The following is a 20,770-nucleotide window of genomic DNA, read 5'->3' as shown; positions in this document are numbered from 1 at the left end:
GTGACCATAATGTAACTTACAAAGAGTATAGATTAGCTAGAACTGAATTAGACCAGCGTAGAAACGAAGATGACCTCAAATATAAGCAATTTCTAAAGTGAGAGACTGAATTGTTCTTACTAGTCCTTTTCTTAAGCATCTCAGAGTTTGACAAATCTGCCTTTTATGTAACAAATGTGCCCAAAGCTCTCAAATTATACCTTTTGTACTTTACTGTTGTATGTTAAACGTTTTTGGAATGTTGAACATGTCCTGGGCATCTACCTCATAACAATCCTATTTAAAGATGAAGAGATTGGGGTTCAAAGTGGTAAAATAATTTACCTAAGATTATACAACTAATTAATATGGAACCAGAATTTGAAGTCTAAATTTGAAGATAAAACCAAACTTTTCATTCCATGCCAGTACTACTCAAAGATTGTCATTGAAATACCTCTAAAGGCAGAAGAGAGTACATATTTTTGCCTGAGAGAGTCTACAGGAATATATGATCTCAAATACAAATATTGTTTATTGCTCCATAATAAATGGTGAGGGCTTTGCTTTGTAAATGGCTGAGGGTTTTTTTTTTTTTAACTCAAACTTCTAGTTAAATTGTTTTTTAAAGAAGATGTTTGGCACATTATCTCAGTTTGAGAAAAATGGCACACTGTGCCTTATTGTGTGAATGACTGACCCAGTTTATATCACTCTGGGCCAGACCATTCTTATGTAAGAATCTGTGTTCCCTCCTGGTTTTTCATGCTTATAGTGAATTAGCCAATAGCAATCGATCTTTCTATACGTTTGGATTCTGATTGACCCAACAAACAGTGTACTCTAAAGTTGCATAGCTTTGGAATTAGTTTGTAATTTCTATGTTATGGCTAAACTTTATTTAAATAGTCTTTGTTGTTGTTAAATACGTAAGGCAGATATTAGCTATGTGCCTGAGAGAGACCACACCTTTGTTTCCAAGAGGTTGAGGCGTGAGGGGAAAACAAGGAACAGCAAAAAGTCTTTTGCTAACTACGTAGCAGTATTTTGTGCGGTTTTGGGGAGTATAATAGTAAAGACAGAAGTAAAGAGTGCTTTCTGATCATTGTTGCTGAAGGTTGAGTGGTTCGCCATCTGATAAATTAAGCAAAACTGAGGTGATTTCTATTCCTTTTTTATTTTCATAAGGAATATGATAATGATGTAATTAAAAGGGATGCTTGAATAGCTTGCTCTCTTGCAAGTTTCCAGGAGTCTGTAAAGTAATATAGAGAACATTTTGTTTAAAAAAAAACCAATTAGGGTGATGGTATAATAATAGGGAAAATTTGACCGGGGGGAAATTTTCGTAATTTTAATTATATCTCAGATATAGTAACTTTTACTATTTTAAATTAGTTCAATAGCTGTGAAAATCATTACAGAAGTTAATCTGTGTAAAAATGATTTTTTTTCGATTTTTCTTATCTTTTGAAAGACTTCTCTGGTATAGGTTTTGTCATTAGATTCTTTCTTAAGCAGTTTACTTTAAAAATATTCCTTATTTTCTTTATTTTATAGATGATAGTATATCTGCTGCAAGTACTTCTGATGTCCAAGATCGCCTCTCAGCTCTTGAGTTACGAGTTCAGCAACAAGAAGATGAAATCACTGTGCTAAAGGCAGCTTTGGCTGATGTTTTGAGGCGTCTTGCAATCTCTGAAGATCATGTAGCCTCGGTGAAAAAATCAGTCCCAAGTAAAGGTAATAAAGTGCACTGTAAAGTAGGAAGAGTCTTGCTTTTTGCAACACTTTCTTTGCAATAATGTATGAAACGTGTATTTTATCAGTGACATTAAAATTGGGAATATAAAACTGTAGTTTCTCCTTTGGATTGCTTGTGATTGTAGTTTGTTTTCCCTTTCCTTCTTCTTTATTCTCAAGAAATTCTGAAAGTTTATTATTTATTATTTTAAATTGAGAGTTTTTGTATAACACCGCTGATTGTACTTACAGGCTTTTATGTCATAGTACTTGTGTGAATTTAGTGTCTTCCAACTAGATAAAAAATTTACTGAGGGCAGGAACTGAATCTTCTTTTTGTGTCTCCCATAATAATTAACATAGTTTCTTGAACATTTAGGCACTCATATTTACTTTTTGAATCAATCCTCTTGTCGTTACAGAAATGATTGAAATCAGTATGGTTCAGATAGCTTCATTCTAAGCCTTTTATGGTCGTTAGTCAGCAGAATCCTGAAGAATTTAAGCTGTGAAATTTATTGCCAACCCTAGTACAATGGGAATTTTAACTTGCAGATATTGAGAGTTTTCACAGGTTGAGAGAAACAGTCATCAAGACCCTGTTAGACTCTGAGTTTGGAACAGATATAGTGTGGCTTTTACTTTCTCCAACCACCCAGGAAGAATTTAAAATTCTTTCACATTAATCAAGCAATTGAACATATCATTTCATATATCTTAGTGATTTCCTGGTAGAGCAGATGGACATAGGCACGATTATCCCCATTTTGCCAATGGGAAAAGTGAGGATATTCATTGGCTTACCTCTCTACTGCAATGTCAGTGCAAATTATTAACCTAGGGAGGAGCCTTATGTAACTCTTATATTCTAGCTAGATGGAAGATAGTTAAGCAGGATATGAGGAGCAGATTTGGAAGAAAGATTATGAATTCAGTTTCTGAATGTTGTTTGAGATATATATGGTATATAGGTAGTTGAATTACAGGTCTAGTGATCATGCTGGTCTCGGCTAGCAGTAAGAATTTGGGAATGTTTAGCTTATGGTTGATAGTTGAAGCCATAGAATGAGGATGTAAAATGAGAACAAGGCTCAGGATAGTTCTTTGGGGAGTTCCAATATTTCAGCTTAGCAAAGAGTGATTCATGTTGCCAGCTGCTTCAGAGAGGTCAAATAAAACAAAGACTGAGAGGTGACCATTGGATTTGGCATTTTTGAAATTATTAGAAACCTCTCCGAAAACAATTTTAGTGGAGTGATAGAATTGCAGATCAAACTGCAGTATTTTGTGAAGCAGCAATTGAGGAGAACTGTGCAGTTGGGAAGCAGCAACTATAGCCAAAATATTTGCCTGAGGTGGGTAAGGAGGTAGTAGCCAGAAAAGGATGCTAAAATGAAGGACAGTTTTAATTTTTTAAGATGATGTAGACTTGAGCACAAAGATATGTTGAGGACAAAAAGGCAGCAGAAGAGAAGATGATATTGGTTGGGGAGAGGTGGTAGTAATTGGTGAAGCAAGTTTCCTGACAGTTTGAGAAAGGTTCTTAGAGCAGGTAAGAAACTACTAGTTTTAGACAGAAAGAACACTACTTCCTTTGAGATAGAATGGAAAGAGATAAAACTGAGTGAAGGTTGCTATATATTCAGTTGTCAAGGCTGGAACTTTCATTCCTTATCACTTTGTCCTCAGGAGACAGTGATGCCCTTTAAGAAAGTAAGCCAGTTCCTAGGTGGTGCAAAAGGGGAGTAAATGTTTGGAATGGTTAGAGGAGAAGATGGAAGACCATAGACATATGAAAGAAATGCTGAGTGACCTTGAGAGCGAGTATTGAAGTGAGAACTTTTGGGGAGGGACGTTCATTCTGCCTGGGTTTGTTATTCCGATTCTTATACCTCCTACCCTGAAGCACGCTGGGCCTAGGTGTTAATAGTGGAGAGTTAAGAGAGATGGCAGGATTGATCTTTTCCATTAGTGGTTAGTAAGATAAACGTGTCAGTGACAAAGGATAAGAGACTTGAGAGTTTGGCAAAAGACTTGGTAGAAACCATTTTGGCTAACGTGTTTTTTGAGAACCAACTTTGGGGACTGCCAAGATCAAGCCAGGCAAAAATTTATTTGCTTATAAACTGACTTTTACAAAAGGATTCTCGAGTTGTTAGAGTAGACTGAGGAGGCAGATCAGTTCATGTATGTGAGCTTTACAGGGAAGATAAACTTGGCATAGAGAAAGAACAAGTTTCTCATCTATAATTGGTATATGTACCCTCGGCTTCTGACTCTGTATTAAGTATTTTAAACCCTGTAAGAGAAAATGATAGAGTGTTTGATTATTATCCACATTTTTAAAAACTTATTTTAAATAGTTTATATTAGTCAAAAAAAATTAAAAGTTTTTATTATGCTAGAACAACAGTACATTGTAATCTTGTGTGGAGAAAAATTTAAACAGTGTTTTCTCTCATTTTTTGTTTACCAAGGTATTTCAATAAAGAGGAAAATTTTGGGGGATGGCCTGGTGGTGTAGTAGTTAACTTCACACACTCTGCTTTGGTGGCCCCGGGCTTGCAGGTTTGGATCCCGGGTGTGGACCTAGCACCGCTGGTTATGCCAGTGCTGTGGCAGCATCCCTCATAAAATAGAGAAAGGTTGCCACAGATGTTAGCTCAGCAACAATCTTCTTCGAGCAAAAAGAAGAAGATTGGTGACAGATATTGCCCAGGACCAATGTTCCTCACCTCACTCATCTTATATGTGAGTTTCTTTTAGTCCACTGTGAAATTAGAATTTTTAATATTCGCTTTCACGTAAATTACTGGCAGGAAGATAATCGCTATCATCTTCTTAAGGTATTTACGTTTTCTAGAGGATTCTTCTTTAGAGGTAAGACTAAAACCCCATGGATAAATAGGGTAGAACCCTTTTATGAAGCTGTAGTTAAAAGTATAGGTCAACTTCCTTACTGACGAAGACAACTATTATATAGTTTTGCTAGATGGTGGTGATACGGGGACATGACTTAGCTTCAGGCAGGGTTCAAGCTAAATGTTAATGATCTGTATGCTCATGACTTAATGACGTTCTACTATGTCACTTCATAGTAGTAAGTGCCATTCAGTAAATGCCAAAATCAGAAACACACCTAACTAGTCATTTCAGTATTTTTAGTTCTCTTCTTTTAGTTTATCCTCTCTATTGTGCCAGTAGTATTAAAAGCTAAGCCCCAGTTTTTCCTTGAGTATGTTATGCCAGACACTTAACTGAGGTAAAAAGTTTTCCCAATAGTTTTTAAGGTGGCGAGTCATTTAAATTTCTCATATACCTTCTCTTCTGTCGGAGAATTCTTTCCATTTGACGTCATATGTTCATAATCTATGCACCAGTTGCAACTGAATCCCTGCCAAAAGAAAAAAAATTACCTGTACTTGGAGCAAAAAGGAAGGCCCAGGGAACACTTTGGCAGTTTTAACTGCCAGGAAGACAAATTATGTCACAGCTGGTGCCTGGGAAACCCATTAAAACCACTTGGGGTGACCAAATGAATGTAATTTGAGAATACAGCCCAGTGGCATTATGTGAAGACAAGCTGTTAGTACACAATGGTATAAAAGCAAAAGGGTCGAATTTATCTGAAGGTGAGAATCAGTCATTTTAAACCAGGAAACTGCTGGTAAACCAAAACATATTAAACGTTGTAACTGTCACTTGAGAAATGAGAGAACCCAGAGGCAAAATTGAAATGTAGAGGATGTCAGTTCTCCAAAAGAAACATTCCTAATGATGTAGAATCTGGGATAGAGTACAGGCACAGATCTGTATCATTTGGCTCTCACTGCAAATAACATTTGGGAGAAGACAGGGATTTGTTGTAGGTTTGGGTAAATGTTATTGATAAGTAAGTTACGTTAATCAGGGTGGAAGGTGTGAATTTCCTTAGTGGGACCCTTGGGTTAAAATGACTCATAATTGTGGAAGGAGATGGGAGAGTGTCTTATTATTTTGACAACAGATCAAACACTTCTAAGCTGCTTTTTGTATATAGAAGTACATGGGTGGATATTGCCTCAGACCAGGCAGCAGTTAGCATTTACAGAGTTCCATTTCTCTGTGTGAGTCAAATCCTTCTTTGGTCATTTCTACTTAAAATATACTTTTTAAAAATTAGTAGACAGGAGTTAAAAAGGACTAAAGTACATCTTCTGTGAGACAAGAGGAAAGGGGAAGTGTACAGATAAAATTCCAAATGGAAAAGATAAAATTTGATGGAATACATGTAGTCCTCAATCTTCTGAAAGAATGAAGCAAAGTAATTGACAGAGATTAAAAAAAAAAGGTGTCAGGGAGCTTGAAAATATGAAGAGAGTGGAAGAGGTCTACAGTTGGAGCTCTGAGACATATGATAGGAAATCTGAGATGAATAAAAGATTTTGAGTATCAACTAGAGTTTGTCCTGCATAAACTATCTGTGTCCTTCTTCTGATCAAAATTTTCTCCATCCTTTAAGGCCTCAAGTTCTTGCCTAAAAATGATCTTTCCATTTTTTATCTCTTAGAATTGTTTAAAATTTTTTGTGTGTATCTCTTGGTATATGTATTTGTTGTTCTTGATAGATTATAAATTATTTGAAGGCAGGGACAGTTTCTTACTAACATAGTTAGCCTTATGATGACTCAATAAATACTTAAGAAATTGTGAGAAGAAGAAAGTTATAGAAGCAAGAAGTCGTTGTTAAAAAAATTTGCTACTTTAGAGGGAGGAATTGGGATAGATGCAGGAGGAATAAGAGGATATTATGGATGAGGTATATAAGGATTTGAGGATATAAGGATTTGAGATTTGAGACTTTGAATATGCAGCAGTTCCTATTGATAACTTTACTGTGTGAGTCTCGAGTACAGTGAAATTCTTTAATATTTAGGAAATGTCAGGCTAAGGTATCAGAAAGGTCATCTGCTTGGGTGTATCATCAAGGAATATAAACCATATGATTAGTATTATGTCATGATAAGTATAAAAATTATCATTGGCCTTCAACCCTGGCATTATGATGGTTTCTGCTGTGATAAAACTAAATTAGTGCCTTCCTGGTTTATGGACTTTTAGCCTTAATTTCTCTGATTTCAGCTGGATTGCTGCTCAGAAATAGAACTAGTTTTTTACCTTTGGTTACTAGAAGTCACTGTTGCTTTCAGTCTTGCAGGCCAATCTTTGAGAGAGTTATGGCTCAGACTTTATAATGCCCAGGCCCTGGGAAAGAGGTGTGTGTATATATATGCATACTTACATACATACACATATATATGTAGCTAACGATGCATGCCAGTCGTGAATTTGTATAATTGCAATAATCATTTTTATGTTCCTTTCTTCCAGTTAGGTTCTTAATATTCTAGGTTTCAAAGAATGTACTTTAGACTTCTCAACTGAAAAACAAGCATTCACCCACAGTTCCTTTTTGTTTTCTGCCTCTGCTTTACATAACTCATTGCCTCTACCTTGGGAGATAATTCACTCTTTTATCCAAATACTAAGGATTCCAGGTACTGAAAATTATCTCGAATTAAACTGTAGGATTGAAAGTGACCATGAAAATCTTCTTTTGGTCTTTTCTTGCTATTTATTTAAGTGGGGACCTTGATGATTTAGTACTGTTATCTGCTTAGAATTTTCTTTCCTCCTATTCCATTTGATAAATTCCCATTTGTTATCCTGGCACAGCTCAAAATGTCACTCTCTACTAGGCAGAATTATTCCTTTGTACATACTTACCATTCCTTCTGCCTGGACTCAAATCTTGATTTCACTGCTTATTACTGTATAACCTTGAGCATGTTAATAATCTCTAGGCTTCAGTTTCTTTGTCAGCAAAATTGGGATGACAGTAGTAAATCCATTTTAGGATGATGGTGAAGATTAAAGGGTATAACTATTATAAAATAGTTAAGATAATGCCTAGCATATACCAAGTGCTTGATAATTAATATTACTCCATACCACTTACTGTACTGACAGTTGTCTGTTTCCCTCATTTTTTCAATGTACTAGGCTCTGTTTTAGGTGGTGGAGATTAAAGAAATAAAAGATACTGCCTTTGCTCCCAAAGGGCCTCAGGTAAAGTGAGAAAACAGATAAGTCAATAATTATAAAATTATATAATTGGTATTAAAAAAGTAAATTTAGGGTGCTGTGGGAGCATTAGGGTAAATACCTAACTCCAATTGGAGTTGAAGGTTCTTTGCAGGAGGTGACATCAGCCCTCATCTACCTTCATGGTCTTAACAGCCACTTATTGGTGTCAGTTCCCAAATCATTATCTGTCTACTTACTAGATTGTTCTGCTTGTATGTCCTTCAGAATTCATAAATGTAAAATGTCCCCAAATTGAACTCATCTTTTAAGTCTAATAAACGTTTCTGAAAACTGCCACCTCCTTTCCATTCATGCTACCTAGCTCTTGTTTCAGGTCCCTGTCATCTTATGCTTAGTCCACTGCCCTGAAATCTGCTCTTCACATAGCCACTAGAGAGTTTTCTCTAAAATGTAAATTGAACTAAATCCTTTTTCAGCTTAAAATCCTTTAGTGATCTCTATCCTCTGTAGATAAAGTCTTCATGATCTAACTCCTGCTTACTTCTCCCATGTGGACTCTCCTCTCCCATCTGGACTCTGCCCTCTCTTGTTCTACATTCTCACCACATAAAGAGCTTTTTGTCTACCATCTCTCTTCCGTTCCACATCACATACACACCCCACTTTGCCGTTACATTCTTTCTGTTCCTTTATACATATCGGAATAAGATCCTGGTATCTTATCGCCTCTCTTTTTACCTGGCTATCTCTTACTTATCCTTTAAGACTTTGTTCTGCATTTGTTCCAGGAAGCCTTTCTTGGGCTCTGTGTTCCTAACCATCCTTACAGAATTATGTGTCTTTTCTTTGTACTTCCATGATACTCCTCTGTTCATATCACTGTTACTGCACTTAGACATGTTTTCATTGCCAGTGTGATTCTCTTGCAAGATTTTGAACTCCGTGATGCTAGTGGCTGTCTTGTACTCTTTTGTAAACACAAGACTAGGAGCATAACAGGCCCTGGGTAAATATTTGTTGGGTAAATGGGTGATGAATATGTGTTAATTTAGGCAAGCAGAGAGACTAGTGTATGCCAGAGAGAAGGACCATCCAGGTGGAGAAGCACAGAGGAATAAAAGTACTTAATTTAGGAATTCCGAATAAACTGAAGCATGAAGCAGAGGTTGGTAGATAGGGCCCATAGTGAAAGGTTTTATTACACCTTCCTAAGGAATTTAGTTTCTATCCTGGGCACACTGGAGAGCCATTAAAGGATTTTAAAATGAGGAGTGACAAATAGATTTACAGCAATCCATTAATTCTAAGATGCCTATATTTCTTGCTTTTTTGTGTGTGTGTGAGGAAGATTGGCCCTGAGCTAACATCTGTGCCCATCTTCCTCTGTTTTGTATGTGGTACACTGCCACAGCATGGCTTGATGAGTGGTGTAGGTCTACACCAGGATCCAAACTCTTGAACCTGGGCCACCGAAGCAGAGCGTGGTGAATTTGACTACTGTGCCACCAGGCCAGCCCCTATTTCTTGCGTTTTAACATCTCTGAAATTGCAGTGCATCTTCCAATGATTGTGTTTCATAGTTCTCATGGGCAGCGCTTTTTTGTTTCTAGTGTTATTCAGGACAATGGTGCATATTACACTTGATGGCATATTAAATTCAAAGATGTACAGCATGTTTTAAAAGAATCATTCTGGCACAGTGTAGAGAATGCCTTAAGAGCAAGGTACTGCAAGAAGAGAGAACAGAGACAAACCTAACATAATCCAGAAGAGAAATTTGAGGCAGTAGTGGTGAAGATGCATTCATTTAGTCATTCAAATATTGACTTAGTGTTTTCTCTGTGCAAGCACAGTGCTAAGCATGGGGATATATACAAGAATCACAAAACAAGTAAGGTTTCCAGATAGAGTTACAGATAATTATAAATGATGATAAGGACTGTGAAGGAAATAAGGGGGTAGTAAGAGAGTAAACTAGGAGAGGCACTTCAGATAAGGTGGTCATAAAAGCCTTCTTTGAGGAAGTGATAGCTGAAATTTGAAAGATGAGGATGAGCCTTCTAGATGAAGAACATTCCAAGTTGAAGAGCAAATGGAAAAGCTTGGGTGCAAGAAAAGACAGGGAGGACAAAGCAAGTTCAAGATTTGGGTCATAGGCCAAAAAAAAAAAAAAAAAACAACCAAAAACCCCATTTTAACTTATGCTATATACAAAACTTAAGCCAAAACGGATCGTAGACCTTAATGTAAGGGCTAAACCCATAAAATTTCTTAGAAAACATAGGAGAAAACATTAGTGTCCTTGGGTTTGGTGAAAATGTCTAAAATAGAACACAAACAAGTACAAATAATAAGAGAAAAGTTACTAATTTAATTGAACTTCATCAAAATTAAGAATCTTGTTCTTCCAGATACTGTTTTGAAATAAAAAGGCAAGCTACAGAACAGGAGAAAATACTTGCAAAATGTGTATTTGTCAGAAGATTTTTATCTAGAATGTATGACTAACTCTTACAACTCAATAAGAAATAGCCCATTTTAGAATTAGGCAAAAGATTTGAACAGACACAACACTAAAGAAGATATATGGATGTCAAATAAACACATGAAAAGATATTTAACACCTTTAGACATTAAGGAAATGCAAATTAAAACCACAGTGTGATGCCACTGCATGCTCACCAGGCTAAAATTAGAAAGACTGGTCATTCCAAGTATTTGGAAGGATATGGAGTAACTGGAACTCTTATACAGTGCAGACGGGAATGTAAAGTGGTACAACCACTTTGGAAAACAACTTGGCAGTTTTTTAAAAAGTTAAACATTCACCTACCTTCAACCCAGATATTTACCATTAAGAAATGAAAGCATATGTCCACACAAATATTTGTACACTTATGTTCACTGTAGCTTTATTTATAATATTAAAAAACTGGAAACAACCCACAGGTCAACAGGTAAATGAATAAAAACGTTGTATATCCATATAATGGGATAGTATTGGGCTATAGAAGGGAATAATCTATTGATACACTTATAGACTCAGAAGAATCTCAGAATAATTACACTGCATTACAAAGCCAGGCAAAACATATGTATTGTTTGATTCCATTTATATAAAATTCTAGAAAAGGCAAACTAATCTATAGTGATAGGAGGTAGATCGGTGGTTGCCGGAGGACAAGAATGAGGGAGGGAGAGATGTATTACAGAGGGACACAACGAAACTTTTGAGGATGATGGCTGTGTTCACTATCTTGACTGTGGTGATTGTTTCACAGGCATGTATGTATGTCAAAATTTGGTAAATTGTGGGGCTGGCCCCGTGGCTGAGTGGTTAAGTTCGCGCGCTCTGCTGCAGGCGGCCCAGTGTTTCGTTGGTTCGAATCCTGGGCGCGGACATGGCACTGCTCATCAAGCCACGCTGAGGCAGGGTCCCACATGCCACAACTAGAAGGACCCACAACGAAGAATATACAACTATGTACTGGGGGGGCTTTGGGGAGAAAAAGGAAAAAAATAAAATCTTCAAAAAAAAAAAATTTGGTAAATTGTACACTTTATGTGCAACTTGTATATCAGTTTTATCATTAAAACTGGAGGCAAAAAACAAAAAAAAGTTATGGAAGCAACAAAGAAGTTGAATGTTGGCATTAAGGACGTGGAGGAATCAAAGCTGATTTCCTCTTTTCCAATTCATACAGTTCATGGGTGGTAATGTCTTCCTCCATGAATAACGTATTTAATAGAGTAGCAGTTGAGTTGTTTTGTTTGGTGAGAAGAGGGGCATATAAGTTCATGGGGAGATGTTCAATAGCAGTTAGATATAAAAAATTATGAGAAGGGTATGATGGTGACAAGAGATCTGAAGAGCCCAAATAATAAATCTGAGCAAGAAAAGGAGATCCAGGAAATGAGAGTAAGAAGAAATGGACAGAGAGCTAAGAAGAAATTCAGGCAAGGGCAGTGTCTTAGAAACTAAGGACATTGTCTTTGCCTGAATGATCAGCATTATTAGATGCTGAAGAAAAGTTGAGCAAGATAAGGACTGAAAAGTATCCAATGAATTCAGTGACAAAGAAGCCATTGGTGATCTTGGCAAGAGAAGTTTCTGTGAAGTGGTCAGATGATACCCAGATTGCAGAAGATTGAGGTGCAGATAGGAAAATATAGGCTACTGAGTCTTTTCCAAATATTAGACTTGGAATGGGGAGGTGCACATTGTGTCTGGGGAGAGTGAGGTTAGAAGGAATACAGGATCAAGGAGTTATTTTGAGTATATAGGTTCTGTATAACGCAGATATTTAAGTGTATGTTTTCTTATATGCCAACAGAAAAGAGGCATCAAAGAAGGAAAGTTTGAAAGGGGGTTATGCTACAGAATCCAAAATTCCTATGTTTAAAACCCTAATCCCTGGGGGCCAGCCTGGTGGCATAGTGGTTAAGTACGTATGCTCCACTTCGGCAGCCTGGGGTTCACCAGTTTGGATCCCAGGTGCAGACCTACACACCACTCATGAAGCCATGCTTTGGTAGCATCCCACATACAAAATAGAGGAAGATTGGTACAGATGTTAGCGCAGGGCCCATCTTCCTCACCAAAAAACCCCCCCAAAAAAACCCAACCCTAATCCCTGATGTGATGGTATTTGGAGTTGAGGCCTTTGGGAGGTAATGAAGTTATGAGAGTGGAGCCCCCATGATGAGATTAAGTGTCATAATAGGAAAGAAAAGGAAGAGAGCTAGCTTCCCATGCTACCACCCCTCCTCAGTGTGAGGATACCACCAGAAGATAGTCCTCTGCAAACGAGGAATTAGGTTCTCATCAGAATCCAATCTGCTGGCACCTTGATCTTAGAATTCTCAGCCTCCAGAACTGTGAGAAATAAATATTTGTTAGTATAAGCCACCCAGTCTCTGATAATTTGTTGTAGTAGCCCGAGCGGACTAAGACAGGTTGAAAGAGGGGAAGGAAAGAATAGTTGGCAGAACAGAGTTCCTTCAGAAGCAGGTTGGGATGAGCCTTGGTAGTCCAAAGGCAAGACTAGTCTTCAACAAAAAAGGTAAACAGAGGTACAACAAAAGTGTAGAGATGGGTCCGGATCAGATAATGAACATTGAGTGAGATAATGAACTTGAGTTCTGCAGGCAATGAGGAGTTACCAAGGATATTTGATTAATTTTTAAATATATATATTTAATATTATACAAATAACTATATTGGGAAGGAATTTTAAAAAGAAAAAGTGACCCCAAATTTTACCATATTAATATAATGTAGGTTTCCATTTTTCCCACTTCCATGAAAGGCTATAATTTAAGGGAGAAAACACGAAGAGATCTTTGTCTCAGAAAGGTAAATCTAACAGATGGCTAGGAGGAGCCAGGCAAGGGTTATGGATGAAGGTAAGGCGTGGTGGTGCAGAGTGCAAACATGGAGATCATTTCAGAGACACAGAGGATGAGGAACCATAGGATTTGAGGATGACGGGAGAGAGTCAGAAACAATTAGTTTCTAACTTGAATGGCGGGATAAATTAGATGCAATTTACCTTGTAAATTGAGGCAAGTAATCAGTGGTCATCTGATCCTAACTCACCTTTACACCTTTGTTGAAGACCAGTCTTGCCTTAGGACTGCTGAGGCCCACCCCCAACCTGTTTCTGAAGAAACCTTGTTCCACCAACTCTTCTTTCTTTCCCCTCATCTAACCTTTTCTCATATTCTCTCCCTTTGATGGCTGTGAGTATCTGCTTGTTGTAGCCAAGTAGTCAAAAAGTTATCCTCCTGTGTTAGCTGGTTTTATTATTGCAGATCAGAAGCACCTGAACTAAATGGTAACCTATAGGAGGGAGGAAGTGGGGATGTGTTCAGGGAGGGGTTCGCAGAGACTTCAGCTCTAATGGTAATATATTTACATTTACGTTATTCAAAAGTCAAAACCATGGTTTCTCTTCTGATAATGGCTGAATAAAGCTCCTTTATATTCCTTTAACTATAAACCTAACAGCAATTCTTACAGCATAGGGTAATTTGAATAGAATTGGAAGACTTCTGCAAAGTTTTAGTTGGTCCGTTTTTAATATTTTCTGCACAGTAGCATTTTAAGTAATGTTCAGTTAAGTGTTACAGGATGACTCAGTCTTATAAATATATTAATGTTTGGAAGAGTATATTTCATAATTAGTAACTGAAATTTCACCATGAAGTTGAAATTGCTGAGGAAGGAATCAAAATTGTCACATCAGTATCAATATCAATTTGGGTTAGTAATTTCTAGAAATACTGAATTGAGGTGGATTGAGGCATTAGTAAAAGAATGGTAATTATTTTTTTTAATGACATTCAAGAGAATGCAGAAAATTCAAATGCAACTGAAACAATTCCATTAATGTGAAAAGCAGAGATTATGTATTTATGAATTATACATATAAACAGGATTATGTATATATGTTTTGAACAATGCCAGCAATTTGTTGGTCGTTAGCAAATAGAAGACCCACAGGTTATTAAATTCCAAATGAGTTACAGAGGACTTAACTATTTCTCGTGCAAATTGTGACCCTAATCAGAATATTTAGAAACTCAAGAGATTATCCCATTTTTAGTAACTAGAAGTATAATGTTTATCTTTCTGTTGGAGACAATTGCTAGGTTGGTGTGTATGAAATACAAGCTCTTTTTTCTCCTTGAGGTAAAAGAACTTGAAGGAACTTTTCTCCATTTATATATTTGTTTATAAGAGAGCATCTGACATAATTTAAAACAGGAAATCCAGAGGTAACTATTGATCCGTGACCTATCTCACTGCTATGCTCTAGTTCTTCAGATATAGAACATTCATACCTAATTCATTCCTGAAATGCTTACATCATATGTATATCTTGATTGGGGGAGATTCTGATAAAGAAATAAAAAATATAAAATTATCATTTGTACTTGAATCTATAGTGTGGCTCCATAATTTCTCCTATGTTGTCTTCAATTTGGTTTTCTTTCACTAGTGACTATACAGTCAACCAAATCCAATGAGAATTCAATTTAGGCTAAAGATTTGTCATTTTCAACATATAGTTCTTGATAATTTTCAGTCATATGTTTCTGAGACCTACTTTTTCATTCACATCAGCACCTTCATTTTTCTAATTTTCCATTCACTTTACATAATAAGGGTAATAAAATATTCAAATTAATGTTCCTACTCTATGGAGTAAATGTCATAACTGGCTTAGTAGTTGGAAACCTTTACGTCAAATAATAAAAAGGAAGCCCATTATATATAGGCCTCAAAATGGCCAAGACATCAAAAAATGTCTTGTCTTTTTGGAGTAAATATCTAAGATGTGAATAAATTGCCTACTGAGACTGATAAAAACTATGAGGCACACACTGTCATCTAATTGTGTGAAGATGAATGAGAATTCCACAAGATATCTTGAAAGCATTTGAAGAATTGAACAGTGAACTGTAGGACTTGGAAACATTGGTGATGTGATGGTTTTTTCTAACTTTTTTTTATTGTGGTAAAATATACATAACATAAAACCTTACCATTTTAACCATTTTTAGGTGTACAGTTCAGTGGTATTAAAAAATTCTCATTGTTGTACAACCATCACCACCATCCATCTCCAGAACTCTTTCATCTTTCCAACCTGAAACTTTTTACCCCTTAAACAATTGACTCCACATTCTTCCCTGCCCTCCATCCCTAGCAACTACCATTCTATTTTCTATTTCTATGAATTTGACTAATCTGGGTACCTCATTTAATAGAAATCATGCAAAATTTGTCATTTTATGTCTGGCTCATTTCACTTAGAGTAATGTCTTCAAGATTCATCCATGTTAAAGCATATTTCACAATTTCATTCCTTTTTTAGGCCGAATATTCCATTATATGTATATACCGCATTTGGTTATCTATTCATCTGTCAGTGAACATTGGGGTGGTTTTCACCTTTTGGCTATTGTGAACAATGCTGCTATGAACATGGGTGTGCAAATATCTGCTTGACTCCCTGCTGTCAGGTCTTTTGGGTATATATGCCTGGAAGTGGAATTGCCAGATCATATGGTAATTCCATGTTTAATTTTTTGAAGAACAGCCAATACTGTTTTTCACAGTAGGTGCACCATTTTACATTCCTACCAGAAATACACGAGGGTTCCAATTTCTCCACATCCTTGCCTCACTTTTTGTTTTCAGTTTTTATTTTGATAATAGCCATCCTACTGGATGTGATTGATCTGTTGTTTGAGATGAGGTTTGGAACATTGAAAGAGAACATGAGAAGTAGGTTGTAGACTTTGTCTTTTATATAGTGACTAATGGGTTTTTTTGTGTGTAACAAAAAAGTGAAAAAACATTTATATTTCAAAAACTAATTGTTATTGATAGAGCAAAAGCAGTCCTCAAAGGAATATTTATAGCTGTAAATGCCTACATTAAAGAAGAAGAAAGATCTCAATTAATAACCTAACTTTAACGAAATAGGAAAAGAAAAAAAAAAAAAAAAAAAAAAAACTAAATCCGAAGCTAGCAGAAAGAAGGCAATAAAAAAGATCAGAGATAGGGGCTGGCCCCGTGGCCGAGTGGTTAAGTTCTCGCGCTCCGCTGCAGGCGGCCCAGTGTTTCGTCGGTTCGAATCCTGGGCGCGGACATGGCACTGCTCGTCAGACCACGCTGAGGCAGCGTCCCACATGCCACAACTAGAGGAACCCACAACGAAGAATACACAACTATGTACCGGGGGGCTTTGGGGAGAAAAAGGAAAAAATAAAATCTTTAAAAAAAAAAAAAAAAAGATCAGAGATAAATGAAGTAGAGAATGGAAAAATGATAAAATCAACAAATCAAAAGTGTTTTTTTTGAAAAGATGAACAAACTTGACAAACCTTTAGCTAGAAAGAGTAAGAAAAAAAGAAGGAAGCCCTAGATTGCTAGAATCAGAAATGAAAGTGGGGACACTACTACCAGCCTTATAGAAATAAAAGGATTATAAGAGAGCACTTAGAACAGTTTACATCATATATTCTTATTGAAAAATGGGCAAAGGACTTGAGTAGATATTTCTCCAAAGAAGATATACAAATGGCCGATAAGCCCAGTAAAAGATTCTCATTATTAGAGAAATGCAAATCAAAACTATGGTGAGATAGCCCTTAACACTCACTGAAATGGCTATGATGTTTTTTAAAAACTAAAAATAAATGTTGGCAAGGATGTGGTGAAGTTGGAACCCTCGTATGTTGCTGTTGGGATTGTATAATGGTGCAGCTGCTATATTGGACAGTTCCTCAATAAGTTAAACATAAAATTACCATGTGACCCAGCAGTTCTACTCCTAGTTATATACCCCAAAGAACTGAAAACAGATGTTCAAATGAAAACTAGTATACAAATGTTTATGGTAGGACTATTTACAGTAGTCAAAGAGTGGAAACAATGCATCTGTCCATCAACAGAAGGATAGATTAAAAAACATGGTGTATTTATACAATGGAATATTGTTCAACCATAAAAAAGAACAAAATACTCATACATGCTGCCACATGGATGCACCTTGAAAACGTTACGCTAAGTGAAAAGCCAGACACAAAAGAGCACATACTGTGTGATTCCATGTATATGAAATGTTTGGAATAGGCAGATCTACAGGGATAATGAAGTGTAACGGTTGACAAGGACTGTGGGGAAGAAGGAGGGAATGGGGAGTGGCTGCTTAATGAGTACAAAGTTTCTGTTTACGGTGATGAAAATGTTCTGGAACTGAATAGTGGTGATGGTTGCACAACACTGTGAATATACTGAATGCCGCTGAATTGTACATTTTGAGATGGTTAAAATGGTAAATCTTATGAATATTTTACCGCAACTGAAAAAAAAAAAGCTGTCCATAGAACAAGAAGTCACCTCTTTGGCAGATTAGCCCTAGATCTGATGACCAGGGATATTAGCATTATTTGGAGGTTGTTTATTATATGTGAAATTTTTCCTGTGAAATTTTTCCTATGAAGTTTAGAAAAATAAATACAGTAGGTTTCCCCCTTTCTGTCTTCTGAATCATTCAGTCTGAGGTAGGGTCTAAGAATCTCTTTATAAGGAAGCACTTTAGATAATTATGATACAAGTGGTCCCCAGCATCTTATTGTCAAAAATGCAGTATTATACCGTCATGTATAGTACACACATAGGGTGTGCTGAATATTTTAGCTCTCCACACAAAAGTTTTTCTCTCTCTCTGCTTTTATGAAGATAAGCATACAAACAGAAATGTGAGATTGGCCGAATCTGAAAGTAAGATTTTCTTGTTTGCATGTGAGAAAACTGAGTCTGAAAATTCAAAACTATTCTCTATTCCCAAATCTTTAAGTGTCCTTGCCTCTTAGTAGATGTGGCTGGTTCATCTTGTGACTTTAAGTCTCCCTGACCATACCCACGTAGCCATCATACATTTATTCCAATCCTCCTAATGTATAAATTAAGAAAGCAGAGGCTACTTTATATACTTGATTTATATGGAATAAAATTGAGATTTAACATGTGGTTTCTAGGATTTCTAATTAATTTAATTTCAGCAGATCCTGAGTTATTTCTGAAAATCAGTGATGTGAGGATTTGTGGTTTACTTGAGGTACAACTTTGTGTGCTTTAAAGCTGCTGTGTGTGGAGAGCAAACCATTTAGCTAGAGCATGAGTCTAGCTGCAGTTCAGCAGTTGAGCGTGGCTTTTCTATAGGTCCGTTTTAATGAGATTAAATCTTGAGACAATAATATTGTATGCTCTGTACCAGGGAGAGCAATCTGCTTACTAGTTCTAAACACTAATGGACTTAATTTTTTAAACTGCAGTCCTTGAGGAGTATTTTGAATTTGATGTAAACATCTTTTTCTTAACCACCTTTAGGCCCTGCAGTCCTTCGAGAAGCTATTTCCATGTCCTCTATAACCAATGGGAGTGGTGCAAACAGAAAACCAAGCCACACCAGCTCTGTCTCAATTGCAAGAAAAGAAACTTTTTCATCTGCTGCTAAAAGGTATCCATTTGTAAGGGAGAAAAAATTTAACATTGCAAAATTGTCTGAATGTGATAACTCAGTCTACTTTTGATAAGAATATGAAATAGAGCTGAATGGAATTCAAGTGAGCATGTCCTTTGAATTCTTTGACTCTGATTGTAGAGACTTCCAGCCTATACTCACTCAGTTAATGTTCATCATATCTATTGAGTTGTGTGAGGACACTTTTGGTTCTTAGTAAAGAAAGAAAGCAGTTTCATTTGCTGTTTTGACTTTGTTTTGTTTCTTTTAAATTTTCTTATAAGCATTTGTTGATAGCATTACTATATTTAATGTAATTATATAAGTGAATTTTCCATAGGAAGTGAAACACTTGGTACAGCATTTTTAAAGGAGAAATAAAATCTTTGATATATATCTACGTTCGTGGGAGGTTAAACCACTGTTATAACTTTTATTCTTTAGTTATGACTATAAAATTAAGGCTTAATTCAAAATATTCTAGGATTGCGTGTGTATTCTAGTTTATGTGTATATGTTAGGGCATGATGGTCAGGAGGGCGGTGGAAATACTGCATTATGAAATTTTCAGTGGATTACATATTTACATTCTGTATGTTCTTTTCATCAATTAATCTATTCTTCCAATAAAATTGCTTACAGGATTTTTCCACTTTTGTGTAATTCCCAGCAAAATATTCCATATAGAGTTTGGAGAGACGATAAGAGATCAACTACATAATCTTAGAACTGTCTTCTTCAAAAAATGATTGAGTACTTTAAGTAATAGAGTATTTAAAATATACTGATGGAAAATGGTTGCCTCAGTAAACTAATGCCAGTGAATGAAATATTCATCAATGTGGATTTACGATTGTTAACCAGACATTTGGCTACAAGAATGGTGAAGAAATGACAAGATCTTTAGGCCTTTTAAAAGCCCCATCTAGAATTCAATCTTTTTCCTTTTTTCCTGAGGAAGATTTGCCCTGAGCTAACATCTGTCACCAGTCTTCCTTTTTTCTTGAGGAGGATTAGCCCTGAGCTAACATCTGTGCCAGTCTTCCTTATTTTGTATGTGGGTCGCTGCCACAGTATGGCCACTGACCAGTGGTGTAGGTCTGTGCCGTGAACCGAACCTAGGCCATTGAAGTGGAGTGCACCCAAGTTAACCACTAGGCAATGGGGCCAGCCCCTAGAATTCAGTCTTTGAAGTCATTGTCATTACAGAGTCTAGACTTCCTCCTCCAAAGCATACCAAAATTTATTACCTGTGCTCCACTTTCAGCAGAAGAGGGAAAATTATAAGAAAACAAACAGTGGAATTTTTTAATACAGCTTTTTTTTTTTAATTTTATTTTTTTTCCCTTTTTCTCCCCAAAGCTCCCCGGTACATAGTTACATATTCTTAGTTGTGGGTCCTTCCGGTTGTGGCATATGGGCTGCTGCCTCAGCATGGCCTGATGAGCGGTGCCATGTCCATGCCCAGGATTCGAACCGGTGAAACCCTGGGCTGCCGCAGCAGAGCACATGAACTTAACCACTGGGCCACAGGGCTGGCCCCTTTAATACATATTTTAATAAACTTCTTTGTTGTATCCAGTAATAGTTTGAATTCAGCCATTTTTCTCAGATAGCTGTAGTTCTGTGGAGTGATCAGTGTTAATGCATGATAGTGACTCAGCAATCGAAGATCAGCTGAGGTGGTTACTTTTGATGCAGGGACTGTATTTTGCTTTTAAATAACCCAGGAGGAGAATCTCTTTTAGGTTGTACTGGGCCCACATAAGACTAGTGGTTTATGTATTCAGGATAGTTTGAAGACCAAGAAGAAAGAAGTAATTTCTAACTCAGTTTTAAATTTCAAAGTTAGTATTTTATATTTTTGAGGTAGAGTTGTATTTCTTCAGCACATACTTTAAAAATTGAACATAAAGTAG

General features: G+C 36.5%; 1 protein-coding gene across 4 annotated transcripts in view; it reads left to right on the top strand.

Moving 5' to 3' along the window:
- The window catches only part of EML4 (EMAP like 4), a 157,018-nt gene that overhangs the window by 65,475 nt on the left and 70,773 nt on the right, over positions 1 to 20,770 (top strand). For all 4 annotated transcript variants that reach the window (XM_070512181.1, XM_070512180.1, XM_070512178.1 and 1 more), the window contains 2 exons: positions 1,540 to 1,722; positions 18,719 to 18,848. In XM_070512181.1, coding sequence (XP_070368282.1) covers positions 1,540 to 1,722; positions 18,719 to 18,848 — 313 coding nt within the window. The remainder of the gene's footprint in view (positions 1 to 1,539; positions 1,723 to 18,718; positions 18,849 to 20,770) is intronic.

Source organism: Equus asinus, chromosome 6, assembly GCF_041296235.1.
Source record: "Equus asinus isolate D_3611 breed Donkey chromosome 6, EquAss-T2T_v2, whole genome shotgun sequence".
Lineage (NCBI taxonomy): Eukaryota > Metazoa > Chordata > Mammalia > Perissodactyla > Equidae > Equus > Equus asinus.
Note: the sequence above shows the minus strand (reverse complement) of the source record. Positions and strands in the feature narration are given on the sequence as shown.